General features: G+C 47.6%; 1 protein-coding gene across 1 annotated transcript; it reads left to right on the forward strand.

Moving 5' to 3' along the window:
• The first annotated feature begins 3,588 nt into the window (after positions 1 to 3,588).
• NTSR2 (neurotensin receptor 2) lies at positions 3,589 to 15,678 on the forward strand. The gene is given in 5 exon segments (XM_033176828.1): positions 3,589 to 4,382; positions 11,437 to 11,710; positions 13,709 to 13,799; positions 15,134 to 15,308; positions 15,310 to 15,678. Coding segments are annotated over 5 exon segments (1,239 nt in total). The 5' UTR covers positions 3,589 to 3,758; the 3' UTR covers positions 15,385 to 15,678.
• Positions 15,679 to 15,889: the final 211 nt, after the last annotated feature.

Here is a 15,889-nt window from a genome sequence, read left to right on the forward strand (position 1 = left end):
AACATTCATTCATATGGAATCCTTAAACTTGATGTGAAAGCTTAAGTTTAATCTCAGAGTTTTCAAATTTTTTTAGTTTTAGTTTTTAGCTTTACTTTTAATACTGTAGATATTGATAGATATAACCCACAAAAACAAAGTTCTCTGGGGTCCTCAGTCATTTTTAAGAGTATAAAAGGGTCCTGAGACAAAAATGTTATAATTTTTCAAATTAAAACTGAGAATATTTTAAGTACATATTTTCAATTCATTAAAAATAATAAACCCATTACATGCTAACAATGCATTTTTATTAGAAATAACCATGTTTCCAATTTTTAAAAAATTGCATTGTATTGCTTCATATTTCTGCAGATCTCATTAATGTCTGGCTAAACTGAAGACAACTGATTCGCTGCTTCTGCATTCAATCTGTTCCAAAATTATACACTGGTTGACGTATATGAAGAAAAGTCAATTTGTATATAAAGAAAAGTCAATTTCACACAGACATGTAATTGAAAAAGAGGGGGATATTTTAATAGTCTTTCAGATACTTGTGGATATTCTTCTCTGATATTACACCAAATTTGACAAGTAGTGGCTTCTTAAAGGTTATTACAATATGGAAACTGAAACTATACTGATGAATTTTTTATAATCAGTTACATTAAAATCCATTGGTCTACTTTCCCTTTTGAATGGGTCTTTTACTCATGCACAATTTTATACCCTCACACATTGGTTATTTGCAAAATACCGGTTCATCTAGTAGCCATGCAGATCATCCAACTGTTGATACATTTCATTACACAAAAATCACATTATCTAATACCACCATTGATATCATTAGTGAAGTCTTTGGATGTTGGGAAACTGTCAAGTTCGTAATGGCAGATACTATGGTCCAACATCCTAATTTCTTTTTGCAAGCTCAAATGTTACAAATTTATTTACCAAAATATGTTCTGTTATTTTTATTTTCCCTAAGTGCCAGGCTTACTTCATTCATTTTTAAGAAAATATCTGCCAAATACCCAGGCCTAAATAACCATAGTTTGGCAGTCATACTTTCAAGTAAAAATAACATTCCAAGGAAAAAGCAGCAAGTTCATCTTGTGACTCGGGCAAGTGCACAAATGCTTTCCTTTGAAATGACCATTGTACTTCAATATGCAGGAGAAGTGATTTTATGCATATGAAGAAGAAAAAGCATAAATGTTAACCTTTAGGATACCAGGGTAAACATTACATTTAATTTTGAGTTGCTGGCACAAAAGCAAAAGGCGAAGCATGATACACTCCATCGCTTAGAGTAACAGAAAAGAGGAAGCAGACAGGAAAGGCATATATGGCTTGATATTAAAAAAATTATTCTGAGATAATTTCTCAACCCCAAACATCATGTATTACACACGAACTTCTCTGTTGCACGTTCACATGGGCTTCCCTCTCTCCTCTGAGGAGTCTTCGGGTAGAACACAATCAAAGCTGAAACAGGGACAGAGCTGGGCAGTGGTCGTGACAAACATTTTTTATTTTGTCTCAGATTTCACATCATATACTGAGACTTTTATATAGAAAAAACAGTTGGATCTGTAGCAGTTTATTAACTCATTAAAAGCTTTTAAGCCTGTGAGATGCCATATAAAATTATTCTAAACAATGATTTCAGAGAAACAAGCACTGTGTATCACTACAGCCTCTCCACTGCCCAGCAATTTCATCATCTCTCCTATTGTTTTAGGGCCTTGATTCATCTCTTAATTTCCTTGAGATCACAAGAAATTAAGTGGACATGACCTTCCTTTTAAAATTAATACTTCAGGGCCAGGCACAGTGGCTCACACTTGTACTCCCAGCACTTTGGGCGGCTGAGGCAGGCAGATTGCTTGAGGCCAGGAGTTTGAGACCAGCCTGGCCAACATGGTGAAACCCTGTCTCTACTAAAAATAATTTAAAAAAATAGCCAGTCCTGGTGGTGTACACCTGTAATCCCAGCTACTCGAATGGCTGAGACACGAGAATCGCTTGAACCCTCAAGGCAGAGGTTGCCGTGAACGGAAATTGTGCCACTGCACTCCAGCCTGGGCAACACAGCAAGACTCTGTCTCAAAATAAATAATAAATAAATAAAATTAAAACTTCAAAATACCATTTAGGAAGGAATTGTAAATAATTTAAGGCCGGGCGCGGTGGCTCAAGCCTGTAATCCCAGCACTTTGGGAGGCCGAGACGGGCGGATCACGAGGTCAGGAGATCGAGACCATCCTGGCTAACACAGTGAAACCCCGTCTCTACTAAAAATACAAAAACTAGCTGGGCGAGGTGGCGGGCGCCTGTAGTCCCAGCTACTCGGGAGGCTGAGGCAGGAGAATGGCGTAAACCCGGGAGGTGGAGCTTGCAGTGAGCTGAGATCTGGCCACTGCACTCCAGTCTGGGTGACAGAGCGAGACTCTGCCTCAAAAAAAAAAAAAAAAAAAAAAAAAAAAAAAAAAAATTAAAAAAATCACACATTCTGACAAGAAAGCCCTCTTCCTTTCTTTGTCCCTCAATTGCAAAACACATCAGACTAAATACATGTCTAACCACTTCTGCTCAATTTACTTTCCTTGTGGGATGTTCTCATTTGTAGTTACAACTGGCTACATAATTTGCAAGACTCTATACAAAATGAAATCACAGGGTTCCTTGTTCAAAAATGATGCAGAATTCCCAGATGACAACAGCATTTGACTCAGGACAAGGCCTTTTCAAGCATGGGACTCTGTGCAAAAACACAGTCACACGCCTAAGAATCCAGCCCTGGTTGTTAGTGATTCTCATCATTCAATAAATGCTTATAATTTCAATAAATTTATTGTGCACAGTAAAAGTATATTTACATAATCTCAATTTCAACGTAGATATGGTTATATGCCCACATGGAAGATTAAACTGATTATCACCCGGCTGTAACAACTTTGCTGAAGACAAAAAAGTCAGGATCCCTGGGTTCCAATTTCAATTCTGCCCCCCAGCAAATACCAGGGGTTCTTTGATGAGATAAGAAGGCCTCTGGGCCTTTCAGCTCTAAAATTCTGGTGCTCTGCATGAATTTAGAAAAGTGAAAGGTTTTAAAACATGCTAAAAACACTTTTCACTTCATCCCCTAGCTCCATGAGAATGACACTCTCAAAGGACTGGGAAAGTGTGGCACCATGAAGATATATTCTCAGTGACAAAGGAGCTTCCTGGGGCTCTTAGGGCGGCATTGAAACAGCCCTTTAGTAAGAATCGCTGGGAAAGTCTTTCCGAAGACCTCTCCCGAGCTGCACACACACACACAAAGCAACACAAGCGCCAAGGCTCGAGACGAAAGCACCATGTCTATTTATGCTGCAGGTAGAAACTTCCACACACGTATTCGCTCATTTCATCTTCCCAAAAATTCTGCAGTGTCGATAATAAAGTTGCAAAGCCAGATTCACAGAAGTTAAAAAACTTGCCCAAGATCACAAAGTTGGAAAGTGATGGAGTCCGGCCCAACTCGTGACTATCAGTCCCCAAAGGAACCCCTTTTCCATCAGCACGCGCTTCCCTGGGTTGAACAGAACCCAGACGTGCGACCGACGCTAACGGGCTGGCACTCGCGGTCCCACGTTGGCTCAGGGACACCCTTTCGGGGGCGTGTCCTCCCAGTTCTAGAGGTTCCCAGAGAAGAGGAGGTGCTCACTAACCAGGCAGCTCGCCCAGACTCCGGGCAGTGAGAGGAAGGGAGCGCCGGCCGCGGGAGCGGGATGGAGACCAGCAGCCCGCGGCCCCCGCGGTCCAGCCCCAACCTGGGGCTGAGCCTGGACGCCCGGCTGGGTGTGGACACGCGCCTCTGGGCCAAGGTGCTGTTCACCGCGCTGTACGCGCTCATCTGGACGCTGGGCACGGCGGGCAATGCGCTGTCCGTGCACGTGGTGCTGAAGGCGCGGGCCCGGCGCGCTGGGCGCCTGCGCTACCACGTGCTCAGCCTGGCGCTCTCAGGCCTGCTGCTGCTGGTGGTCGGCGTGCCAGTGGAGCTCTACAGCTTCGTGTGGTTCCACTACCCCTGGGTCTTCGGCGACCTGGGCTGCCGCGGCTACTACTTCGTGCGCGAGCTGTGCGCCTACGCCACGGTGCTGAGCGTGACCTGCCTGAGCGCCGAGCGCTGCCTGGCCGTGTGCCAGCCCCTGCGTGCCCGCAGCCTGCTGACGCCGCGCCGGACCCAGCGGCTGGTGGCGCTCTTGTGGGCCGCCTCGCTCGGCCTCGCCCTGCCCATGGCCCTCATTATGGGGCAGAAGAACGAGCTGGAGACGGCGGGCGGGGAGCCGGAGCCGGCCTCGCGCGTGTGCACCGTGCTGGTGAGCCGCACCGCGCTCCAAGTCTTCATCCAGGTAAGGGCGTGAGTGGGGGGAAGGAGTGGGGGGGAGGAGTGGGGGGGGAGGGAACCCCCTCTCCCCGGGGAACAGGCATTTTCAACTTTAATGCTCGCCACCACCCAGAAAGTTGGGTCTCGTTGCCTCGTCCCATTTTACTAGATGGAGGGAGGCGTGGCCAAAGGGAAGCGTTGAGAGAAATCCCGATATGAATTCAAAATCAACTCCAAAGTAAATGTTCCCACTCTTGCGAGAGTGGTGTTCAGACGTTACTGGGCGTAAGGCCTGCAGAGCCTGTGAAAATACGGAGTCCATGACCCACCCGAGTTTCTGCCTCTGTAGCCTGAAGTCTGTGTTCCAACGAGTCCCCCAGATGGCTCTGGAGAGGACCTCCCTGAAGGTAAGGTGGGGAGGGGAAGGCACTCCCGGCCTGTCTTCCAGAGGCCTGATCACGCTTCTAACCTCATTTCCTGTTACCTTCTCCCTGGCAGCCTTGCCTTCCCCAGGCCACTTGTCCCCCAACACCTCTTCCTCCCACTTTCCCCGAACCCCCACCATGCCCAGCCTCTGACTTTTAAGTCAAAAGCTCATTCTGCTTTTGATTCCAACCCTTCTTATTCCCCAAAGTGCAGCTCTGCTCTCACCTCCTCCCCAACTCCAGGGACTCTCCCCTGTCTTCTGAATTCTCTCAGCATATGATGTATTTGCAGCACTTCACAATGCATTTTCTGAAAGTGATGCTCACCTTTCTAAGTGTCTGTCTCCATTTCCACATCGTTCTACAACCCAGTGTCCTCTGGTCGCTTGCTCTAGTCACATTAGACCATGATCTCATGTATCCAGCACATTGGGGAAGTGGGAAAGGCTGAGAAAGCACCGGCCCCTCCAGGCCCTGCTGGGCCTCCAGGAAACCTAAAGGAACAAAGCAGGGTGGAGCCAGAACCCCTTCTCTGCACACTGGCACACGAGGGTATGTGGGAGAGTTTACTGTGTGAATTCATCAGGGCACATGGAGGGTGCGGAGGCTCCTTACGGGACTCGTCCTAAGCAGCCTCCTAAGCGGCTGCTTAGTGCCATGTCCCCAGGTAAGGCTCCTTCTCATGTTAAGCTGCCTCCTGCAGCTGGAAGCTCAGCCTGCCTACATGGTCAAAGGGCCCTCTCTAAAGTCCCCCCTCTCTTTCTATACCCTCTCCTCATTCCTGAAGTCCCTACCTTTGTTTGTGTCTGCTCATCCATACCCTGGGCAGGGGTAGGGGACCGAAGGGCCTCAAGGAAGGTGTTCACTCACCAACCTGCTTTTCACTCACAACCGGGAGAAATCCATGGAGCAGGCAACATCTTAAGGTTTCATGGGTGTTCAGTGGAGCCGCTTTGTTCCCATTCAATCTAAACATTGTGGAGGGGACAGGGACTCTCCATGGACAGAATCCTTCCAGATCTTGAGCATGCCCCACAGTCCAGCCCCCAGAATACACGGAGGTCTCCGAGTCCCACCCCTGGAATCCACGGAGGCCACTGAGTCATCTTCAGAAGTATACCTCTATGGAGTGGCTGTCCTGGCAACAGGGCCTTCTCTCCACTGAACTTGTCACCTCTTATTTCTTTAAACAACATCTTCCTCTCCTAGTTCCTTTCTGGCAGGCTCAGCCCAGACACAGCTTGCCCATCACATGGAATCTCCTATGAACAACTGTCTGCAGTGATTTTCCCGTGGGTCTGGGGGCTCCAATGGGCACCTGGAATCAGGACACAAGTCTCCCATGGATGTGGGGTATGGAGAGTGGGATCTGGCCTGCAGAGAGGGATGAAGGGACCAAATGCCTGAGGAAGATGTATTTGTTTCTTTGTTTATTTTACACACGGAAATTGGCATTTAAAAGTTTCTAGGGCATGGTGCTGTAGCTCAAGCCTGTAATCTCAGCACTTTGGCAGGCTAAGGCAGGAAGCTAAGGTGGGAGGCCAGGAGCTCAAGACCAGCCTGGGTAACATAGTGAAACCCTGTCTCTACTAAAAGTATGAAAGTCAGCTGGGCATGGTGGCATGCCTGGTCGTCCTAGCTGTTGAGGAGCCTGAGGTGGGAAGATCCCTTGAACCCAGGAGTTTGAGGTTGCACTGAGTCATGATTGCATCACTGCACTCCAGCTGGGGTGACAGAGCAAGACCCTGTCTCAAAAAATAAAAATTAAAAATTAAAGGTTCATAATCTGTTTCTGAAATGAAAAACTCTAGCCATTGTGGAAGGGGAAAAAGAGGCTGGAGAGGGGTATAGTCAGAACTCTATGCTGCAAATGATGGAAGCAGAACTGGAGGCAGCTTCAGCCAAAATTAAAAACTGAAGCAAGGATGTTGGGGCAGCTGAGATCTCAGGTCAGAATCAGGGGCTCCGGGCTCCCAGGAGCCCCTCTCTCTCCTGCTCTTCCCAGACTCAAAAAGAGGCCTCTGGGTGTCTGTGGGTAGGGTTCACAAGCTCAGGTCTGTCCATAGGACAAGAACATGGCTTCTGGCATCCTCTGTGATAATTCAATGAGATCATGTGGAATTGCCCAGAATATTGCAGGTCCTCAACAAATGTTCACCTTCTTTCCTTTCCTGCCTTTTCTTCCCACCTGAGGGTTTAACTCCAGCTCTCCCTTCCCAGCCTAGTACAGTGCCTGGCTCACAGGAAGCAGAATCAGGGCCTTCCCACCTGTCCCGTCTTCTCTCCCTCCCTACCTGCTCTGCTCTCCTCCTTCCCTCCCTCCTCCCCTCACTCATCATCAAGCTCCCTCCTTCCTCCACCCCTGGCCTCTTCGTAATAACTCAGCTCCATTTGCCTTCTCTAGATTTACTTTTTGTTTTGTTTTGTTTTGTTTTTGAGATGGAGTCTTGCTCTGTCGCCGGGCTGGAGTGCAGCGGCACAATCTCGGCTCACTGCAACCTCAGTCTCCTGGGTTCAAGCGATTCTCCTGCCTCAGCCTCCCGAGTAGCTGAGACTACAGGTGCGTGTCACCATGCCCAGCTAATTTTTGTATTTTTAGTAGAAACGGGGTCTCACCATGGTGGCCAGGATAGTCTCGATCTCCTGACCTTGTGATCCACCCTCCTCGGCCTCCCAAAGTGCTGGGATTATAGCCGTGAGCCACTGTGCCCGGCCTAGGTTCACTTTTTGTTTGTTGTTTTTTTATTTTATTTTATTTTTACTTTTTTGCTTTGAAAACATCTTTACTCTTTAAACAAAGTTATATATGTACATATTTTTAAAAAAATGTGAGCATGAGTAAGCGAAGAGGCATGACAGTGTGGTAGGCATGAGGAACCCCACAGTAGCTGTCCCTGTGGCCTCTGGGGCAACAGTGGGAGGACCAGCAAGGAGAGGGTCAGCTGGAGACCCGCAGCCTCATCTCTCTGCTCTCTTCACCCAGGAGATCTTCCCAGGCCTTCCCACCACTTTGGCCCACTACCACTTGGTACCCCACTCTACCAAGGGGTATTATCCTCCTTTTGCCACATCAATTCAGGTCCTGCTCTTGCTGCTGGGGTAGCAGGATCCCAAGGGCTAAAGTGACTGAGTGCCTTCCTGCAGCCTTGACCTGGTTTCTTGGCCTCAGAGGCAAGTGGGAACCACTTGAGGACCTGTTTGAATCTGAGGACTGCAAAGTAGGCTGAGGCATTCGGGGTCGCGTCTACAAAGCCAAGAGCAAAGGTGGTTCCTTCACGAGCTTGAGCACCCACGGGCCCTCCCTCTTCAGAAAGTCTTTCTGTCTCACGTTGACAGGGAAGGAGGGCTTCTGTATGACCTCTGACTTACAAGCTAGTGGTGCAGAGTTACTAACAAACAAGAAGCCAGCTCAGTTACCTTGGGGGATAGTGAGGTCATCATCACCTCCCATCCTAGATGCATTTTGCTGCCTGCATGACCACTGGGAGTTGCATAGGGATCTAGAACCTGCCAATATTCTAACTATGAGTAAAGAGCCTGAGTAAAGATGAGTCAAAATCACTGATATGAGTGGTACTCTATTTTTTTTTTTGTTCACCTTTGAAGGCTTGGGCAGATCTGGACCTAGCAGCTGTAACATTCTGGTTCTGAGTCCCAGAGCTACTTATTGAGGCAAGACATTACTCCAGAGCTGCTGATACAAGGTCTATAAAGTGTGTATTTGCAGAACTACTGTCAGAACCAATATTTTTTATCATCCACACTAGTAACCTTTAGCCCCATGACAAGTTAGCACTAAGCACAGAGCAGCAGGTACAGGAATCTACCTCCCAGCTGCCGGCACGTGGTTCCCAGTTGCAGCAGAAGAGCCAGCGCATTGCTGCTCCAACCTGGCTGTGCAGTTCTCTGCTGAGCCCTGGCATGGCTGTGACAATGAACCATATTTCCACAATGCCTGGGAGCCGTGTTCCACCACTTGTCACAGTCTGGAGTGGTGACTTCCAGGCTATTCCTAACAGGGAGACAAGCTTGGAAAAAAAAAACAAAAACAAGAAAAAACAGTGCCAAGCAATGTTTGTGTCTTAAATATGCTACTCACATAGTTTCCTTGACATGGTTCAACCTGGCTGGAGCAATGAAGCTGTGAAATGAATTCTGTCAGTCGAACAGCATCTTTTGACAAATAGTGCGTTTAAAAATGTTTAACTTGAAACATACAGTGTATGTTAACACAACAAAATAACCAGACTCAAATTAGGATATTTTGGTTCTAATATTTCATCAGTGAGTTGATTCACTGTTCATATTAATCAGTGTTTTTTTGTCCAAGAAAAAAGCTCACAGTTTTTGAAAGTACAAAAAACTGTAGTTTTCCCAGAAAGATTTTAAAGCTCCCAAAGATTAATTACTAATGTATAAATATATTTTTACTTTTGATCTTTGTCTTGACTGCTATTAAAACTACAAATCGATAGTAATTAAGTACGTCATTACTGATATAAACCTGTTTGGTTCCTCAACAAACTAAACTGGTGGTCATAGGTAGTGTTTTATTTTTCTTTCAGTGTTGCTATTTGCAAGCAAACATTAAGATAAAAAGGCATGAATGATAACTCCATAAAAAGGCACAGGGTCCAATTCAGATAGTTCCTACTGATTTTAAAGTGGTATTAAATATCATCCAGTTAGTCCAGGCACAGTGGCTCACACCTATAATCCCAGCACTTTGGGAAGCCAAGGTGGGCAGATTGCTTGAGCTCAGGAATTCAAGACCAGCCTGGGTGGCATAGTGAGACCCCCATCTCTACAAAAATTAGCCAGGCGTAGTGTAGTGGCACATTCATGTAATCCCAGCTACTCGGGAGGCTGAGGTGGGAGGATCACTTGAGCCCAGGAGGCAGAGGTTGCAGTAAGTTGTGATTGCACTACTGCACTTCAGTCTGGGCGACAAAGCAAGACCTCGTCTCAAAAAAAAAAAAAAAAAAAAAGCAGCTCAGTATTTAAAATGTTTGCTAAAGGAAAGGTGGAAGAGAGCCTTAGAACTGATGAGGAGAAACCGTAGAACACACTGATTTTGAATTTTTAAAAGTAAACATTTAAAACACAGGATATTATATAAATAAATTCGGTTTTCTAAGTCAAATAGTATCAAATGATAACCCAAGGTGTGTGATGGAAAACAGCAATCCCGTCATTCTCCACGCTCTGATTCATTTCTCTATTTCTCTAGTTGAGAGGCAAATACCATGTGTTCTTGTCTCTTGCCCTCTTTGCCTCCATATTTCTAAAGAGCACACTAGCTTTATTTCTCAGTTTTAAATTGTATCCACAGTCTTATACACCTATAGAAAATGAGCATTTTACTCTTCTACATTCCTATTCCTGCCCTCTGCCACCATCACCCAACACACACTGGCCCCATCCTCCTTCCAGTATAATTCTACCACTGTGCTGGGTTAAATTTATGTTCAGTATTTATGTAATTGTGACTATGTAAACATTCTTCACAGATGACCCATGTGTTGCATTTTCTTTCTAATCCAAGGACTTTTGTTTTCTTTGCAGTTAATAATGTATGGTCTTTTTTTTCATTTGCATAGTTATTTTTACATACCTATTTGTAGTTCATTTTTAGCTTCTCTATCACAAGCGTAAATGCTCTTTCAATATGTTCCGATCCATCAGATAACCTACCAGTTTCATCTTTTATTTTTCACTTCTCCCTGGAGCTCTCTGGCCTCCCGCTCCAGTCCCACTGATTGCTCTCTAGTGCACAGGGGGAACACAGGGAAGTCTCATCTGCGCAGAGACCCCCTGGGGGCTCCCTTTCATCTGCGCAGGGTCCCCCTTGGGGGCTCCCTTCCCTCTGCGCAGGGTCCCCCTGGGAGCTCCCTTCCATCACTCCCTGGGCCCTCTGTGGGATACCCCATTTTGAATGACAGGTCCTCCTCTTTATTGGCTTATAACCTTATTTGTCTAGAACATATGTTCTTTTAATCTCCTGAGACCTGAGGAAGGGTCCATAGAGGGTAAAAAATTTGAGAATTTGCATGTCAAAAATTGTTTTCTTTTATCCTCACGTTTATCACAATATGGCTGGGTATAAAATTCTAAGATGGAAGCTATTTTTCTCACAAATTGTAAAACACTGCTCATGATTTTCCAGCTTCCACCATTGCTTTTAAGAAGTGAATGTCATTCTGGTTTTCCATCCTCTCTATGTGACCTGTTTTATCTGTTTGGAAGCTTTCAAGATCTTCTCTTTATACCCAAGGTGCTAAACGTCAGAAGAACAAGACTTGCCGTGAGTCTGTTTCCATTCATTCTTCTGAGCACTCAGGCAGCCTTTCAGTCTAGAAGCTCAGATTCCTCAACTTTGGGAAAACTTTCTTGAATGCATTTTTAAATAAAATTTCCTCCCCACTGTTTTCTCTTTTTTTATTTTTTCTTTCTAGAACCCCTATTATGAACATCCTAAACTAATTTGAGATTTTCTTTTCTCTCTCCTCACTTTTTGAGAACTTTCTTAACCTTATCTTCTAATCCTTCTGTCGCCCCTTCTGCTGACGCAGATTCTGGGCCTGGGGCATGGCCAGATGGCGAGGGCCACAGGGCCCTGGTGCTGCCCCACAGTCCTTGGCATTACCTCCACAGGTGAATGTGCTGGTGTCCTTCGTGCTCCCCTTGGCACTAACTGCTTTCCTGAATGGGGTCATGGTGAGCCACCTGCTGGCCCTCTGCTCCCAAGTGCCGTCCACTTCTGCCCCGGGCAGCTCCACCCCCAGCCGCCTGGAGCTGCTGAGTGAGGAGGGTCTCCTCAGCTTCATCGTATGGAAGAAGACCTTTATCCAGGGAGGCCAGGTCAGCCTGGTGAGACACAAAGACGTGCGCGGGATCCGCAGCCTCCAGCGCAACGTCCAGGTTCTCAGTTAAGTCCTCTGCAACATCACCCCAGAAGAAAGGGGCCCAGGTTCCAGGGCTGCCTCCACCAATCCCTGACCAGATTCCAGGGCTGCCTCCACCAATCCCTGGCCAGATTCCAGGGCTGCCTCCACCAATCCCTGGCCAGATTCCAGGGCTGCCTCCACCAATCCCTGGCCAGATTCCAGGGCTGCCTCCACCAATCCCTGGCCAGATTCCAGGGCTGCCTCCACCAGTCCCTGGCCGGGTGACCTCGGCAAGTCACTACCTCTCTCAAGGCTTCGTTTATCGTATGTCCCAGGGGAACTGTATAACCAACAGACTTCCTGTAGGGTTCGGTGGTATAATTAAAGGAAAGAATAGGAATTCTGTACATGAAGCCTCCAATCTGCTCCAGGGAGTAGCACACACAGGCAAGCAGAGACGTGACCACTTTTCAGTAAGTCTGGCAGTGTGGACGAACACAAGGAACAGTTATAGTAAAAGACTGCGGGTGCAAATTGTGGACTCTCAGATGGGCTGGGTCCCTCAATCCAGTTCCCTTCGAACTCCATTTTCCCTCCTGCAACACTGATCCATTTGCTTTCTTGTTTTGTAAGTCTCTGGGAAAATTTGGCCTTGTAAGAGAAACTCCAAAAGGCACAGGAGAGCAGAGGTCTCTCCAAGCACCCACCATAACCCAGGCACTAGCTAGGGTATAGAAGGATCAAGTACAAGACAGAGTCTCTGCTGTCATCAATGTCAGTCTTGTGTATGGACAGAAACACAAGAGCTAAGTGCAATGTGATGTAATAAGTAACACAAAGTCAGCACATGAAGGTGTCAGCCTTCATTTTATGGACAATGGCCAGTCATTGAAAAAGTTGATGTCCATGAGTGAGGGGAGATTTGCTTTTGAGACCTATTGCACTCAGCACTTTGGAGAATGGGCTAAATGGTGCCTCTCAAACCTCAGTGTGCATAAGAATGATCTGGAGAGTCGTAAAATACAAGCCGTGGGGCCCAAGATTCTGCACTTCTACTAGGCTTCTCATTGATGTTGACACTGCTGGTTCAGGGGCTACCGTGGGCTAGATTATGGCTTTGCCAGTCAGAGCAGAATAGAAGTAGGAGAGGGAAGGGGTGGGAGGTTGGGAAACTCGTCATAGTCCAGTGCAGAGGAGGTAAGAGTCTCTTAGGGAGGTAGCAGTGAGAGCAGGGAAAGCACACAGAGGAGAGATGCCAAGAAGGAACTTTTTAATAGACTGGATACAGAGAGGAACAGAAAAATAGGAGTCTCTGGCTTATGGCTTGAGTGCCAGATGAATGGCAGTGCTATAAATTAACCAGAGAAAGGACTAAAGGAGCAAGAAGCTTTCTAAGACAAGAAAGACACAAGTTCTTTTTTTTTTTTTTGAGATGGAGTCTTGCTCAGTCAGCCAGGCTGGAGTGCAGTGGTGTGGTCTCAGCTCACTACAGCCTCCTCCTTGCAGGTTCAAGCAATTCTCCTGCCTCAGCCTCCCAAGTGGCTGGCATTACAGACACCTGCCACCACGCCTGGCTAATTTTCATCCTGTTAGCCAGGCTGGTCTCAAACTCCTGACCTCAAGTGATCCGCCTGCCTCGGCTTCCCAACGTGCTGGGATTACAGGCGTGAGCCACCATGCCTGGCCCAAGAAAGACACAAGTTCTGTTGTACATGCAGATAGATAACCAAGTAGGGATATCTAGTCCTGGGTTGGGAATATATTCTAGTGGCCAGGAGGAGCTCCTAGAAGCATGCTGTGTCCAGGTCATGGCCAGAGTGGACATTCACCCAGAGGACAGGATCATATGAGGTTTGAGAAGAGATTCAGGTTGGGATATAGCAGATAACCTCAAAGTGTCCTTCCAACCCTTGACTCCAGGACCAAGTTAGAGGGCAATGCTGCTGACCCCTTGGGCATCATCCTCCCTTGGCAATGGTGTAACTGAGAATGTGTTTGCTTTCTCCTGGCGCTGTCTCTCCCTCTCCCATGCTCTGCAGGAGCCATCGTGGCCATGTATGTCATCTGCTGGCTGCCGTACCATGCCCGCAGGCTCATGTACTGCTACATCCCCGATGACGCATGGACTGAGTGAGTGTGGCAGAAGGGCCCTAGCACACAGGGTGGGGGCCCACTGGCCTGGGCCTGGGGTCTCTATTGCTCTGCAGAGGGACCCTCCATTGCTGGGTCCTCTGGAACTCTGGACTGCATTCCACCTGGTCCCGTGCAGTCTGTGCCTTGAAATCCCCCCACCAGGGATGGGGAACAGAGCGTTGTCTCTGACCTGGTAAGGCCGTGTGCATGAGAGGCCTAGCCAAGACTGTGGGATTCTCACTACAGGAGAAAGAGAAGCCTGCAGTCTGGGAAGGGGGAGAACGGGCCATGCTTCTGAGGTTTCCCCTCTCTCTCCTTCCTCTCCTATTCCGAGGAGAGTGTGAGGAAGACACAAAGCTGCGACCCCATGAGCTAACAAAGGTCTCCTCGGCAGAGACCAAGACATGCACCCCCTTTTATGACACGGTTGGAGAAGATGAGAGAATTCATAATCTGCCTTTCGGAAATCACTGTGCCCCAGTCATAAGTGGGAGCCAAACATCCAAAACAATCGAGGTCCCAGGAAGCCTCCACAGAAAGAGCCATGTGACAGAAGCCTCCTCCTCAGGAGCCATCAGCACCCTCTACACTTGCGCGGGCAACATGAGCTCGTGCCAAGCACTTCCCACTGCAGAGAACCTGCAGCAAGGAGTGCGGCTCCTCAGAAGGACCTTTGGCTCTTAGTGCAGCCACATCTCTCGACCACACGCAGCAGCCCGGGGCACCCAGGGCCTCAGTGGCTGGACAGACGGCCCCTGTCAGTCAGCAGTGTCACCTTACCACGAGGTGACCAGGAACTGCAGCCAGGGATGGCAGATCATAGAGGCTGGGTGGAGGGCGTCAGCTGCTGGTGATGAAAACATTTGTGGAATTTACATTGTACTTCCTGGCCAGGCGTGGTGGCCCACGCCTATAATCCCAGCACTTTGGGAGGCTGAGGCAGGTGGATCACCTGAGGTCAGGAGTTCAAGACCAGCCTGGCCAACTTGGTGAAACCCCGTCGCTACTAAAAATACAAAAATTAGCTGGGTACGGTGGTGTGCGCCTGTAATCCCAGCTACTCAGGACTGTAGGCAGGAGAATTACTTGAGCCCAGGAGGTGGAGGTTGCAGTGAACCATACCATTGCACTCCAGCCTGGGAGACAGAGCAAGACTCTGTCTCAAAAAACAAAAAACAAACAAACAAACAAACAAAAACCACTGTGCTTCCTGATAGCAGAAAACAGGCTTCCTCATGCAGCCCTCTGGAGGAGAGGCATTCTCCAGCAGGAAGTGGACACTGCGAGGAGGTGACAGATCCTCTAACCAGGCTTCTGGGTTTCTCTTGCAGCCCACTGTACAATTTCTACCACTACTTCTACATGGTGACCAACACACTTTTCTACGTCAGCTCAGCTGTGACTCCTCTCCTCTACAACGTCATGTCCTCCTCCTTCAGAAAACTCTTCCTGGAAGCCCTCAGCTGCCTGTGTGGAGAACACCACCTCATGGAGCAGTTACCCCCTGAAGCCCCAGAGTCCCACCCTAATGGATACAGCTTCAGGCTTTGGGGATCCCCCAGAAACCCTGACCCGAATGTAATACAAAAATGAACAGAACAAGCAGAATGACCAATTGCTTAATCATCTGGCAAAGCGGGCGAGCAACCTTATCACTAATCATTTAAGCTTTGCAGCCAGGGTGACTTCCATCAACCCCAGCTCTGCTGAGAACCATCAAGTGCAGGGAAGCCACGTGACCCCTCCTAGCCTCAGGCTCCCTCATCTGTGTAGTGGAGATAAAGAAGAGCACCATCTCTTAGTGTTGTCTGAGACTAAAGTGCTTAACACACAGCCTGGTGCATAGTAGATGCTCAATAAATTTTTGCTGGCACGATTTCTGTTGCTGCTGTTGTTGCATGGCTATTATTTCTGTTGCTACTGTTGTTGCATGGCTATTATCATTGCTTTCCTGCTGTCCTGAAAGCCCACAACACTTTTCTGTAGTTTTATGCTCAGATGTCCTGTGAATTTCCTCAAATGACAAATCAACAGTACCCCAGAAGCTGACCAAATTGGTACCTCACATGAGCTATGGTAAGATTCTC

The sequence above is a fragment of the Trachypithecus francoisi genome, unplaced genomic scaffold (genome assembly GCF_009764315.1).
Source record: "Trachypithecus francoisi isolate TF-2019V2 unplaced genomic scaffold, Tfra_2.0 Lachesis_group17, whole genome shotgun sequence".
NCBI classification, from domain to species: domain Eukaryota; kingdom Metazoa; phylum Chordata; class Mammalia; order Primates; family Cercopithecidae; genus Trachypithecus; species Trachypithecus francoisi.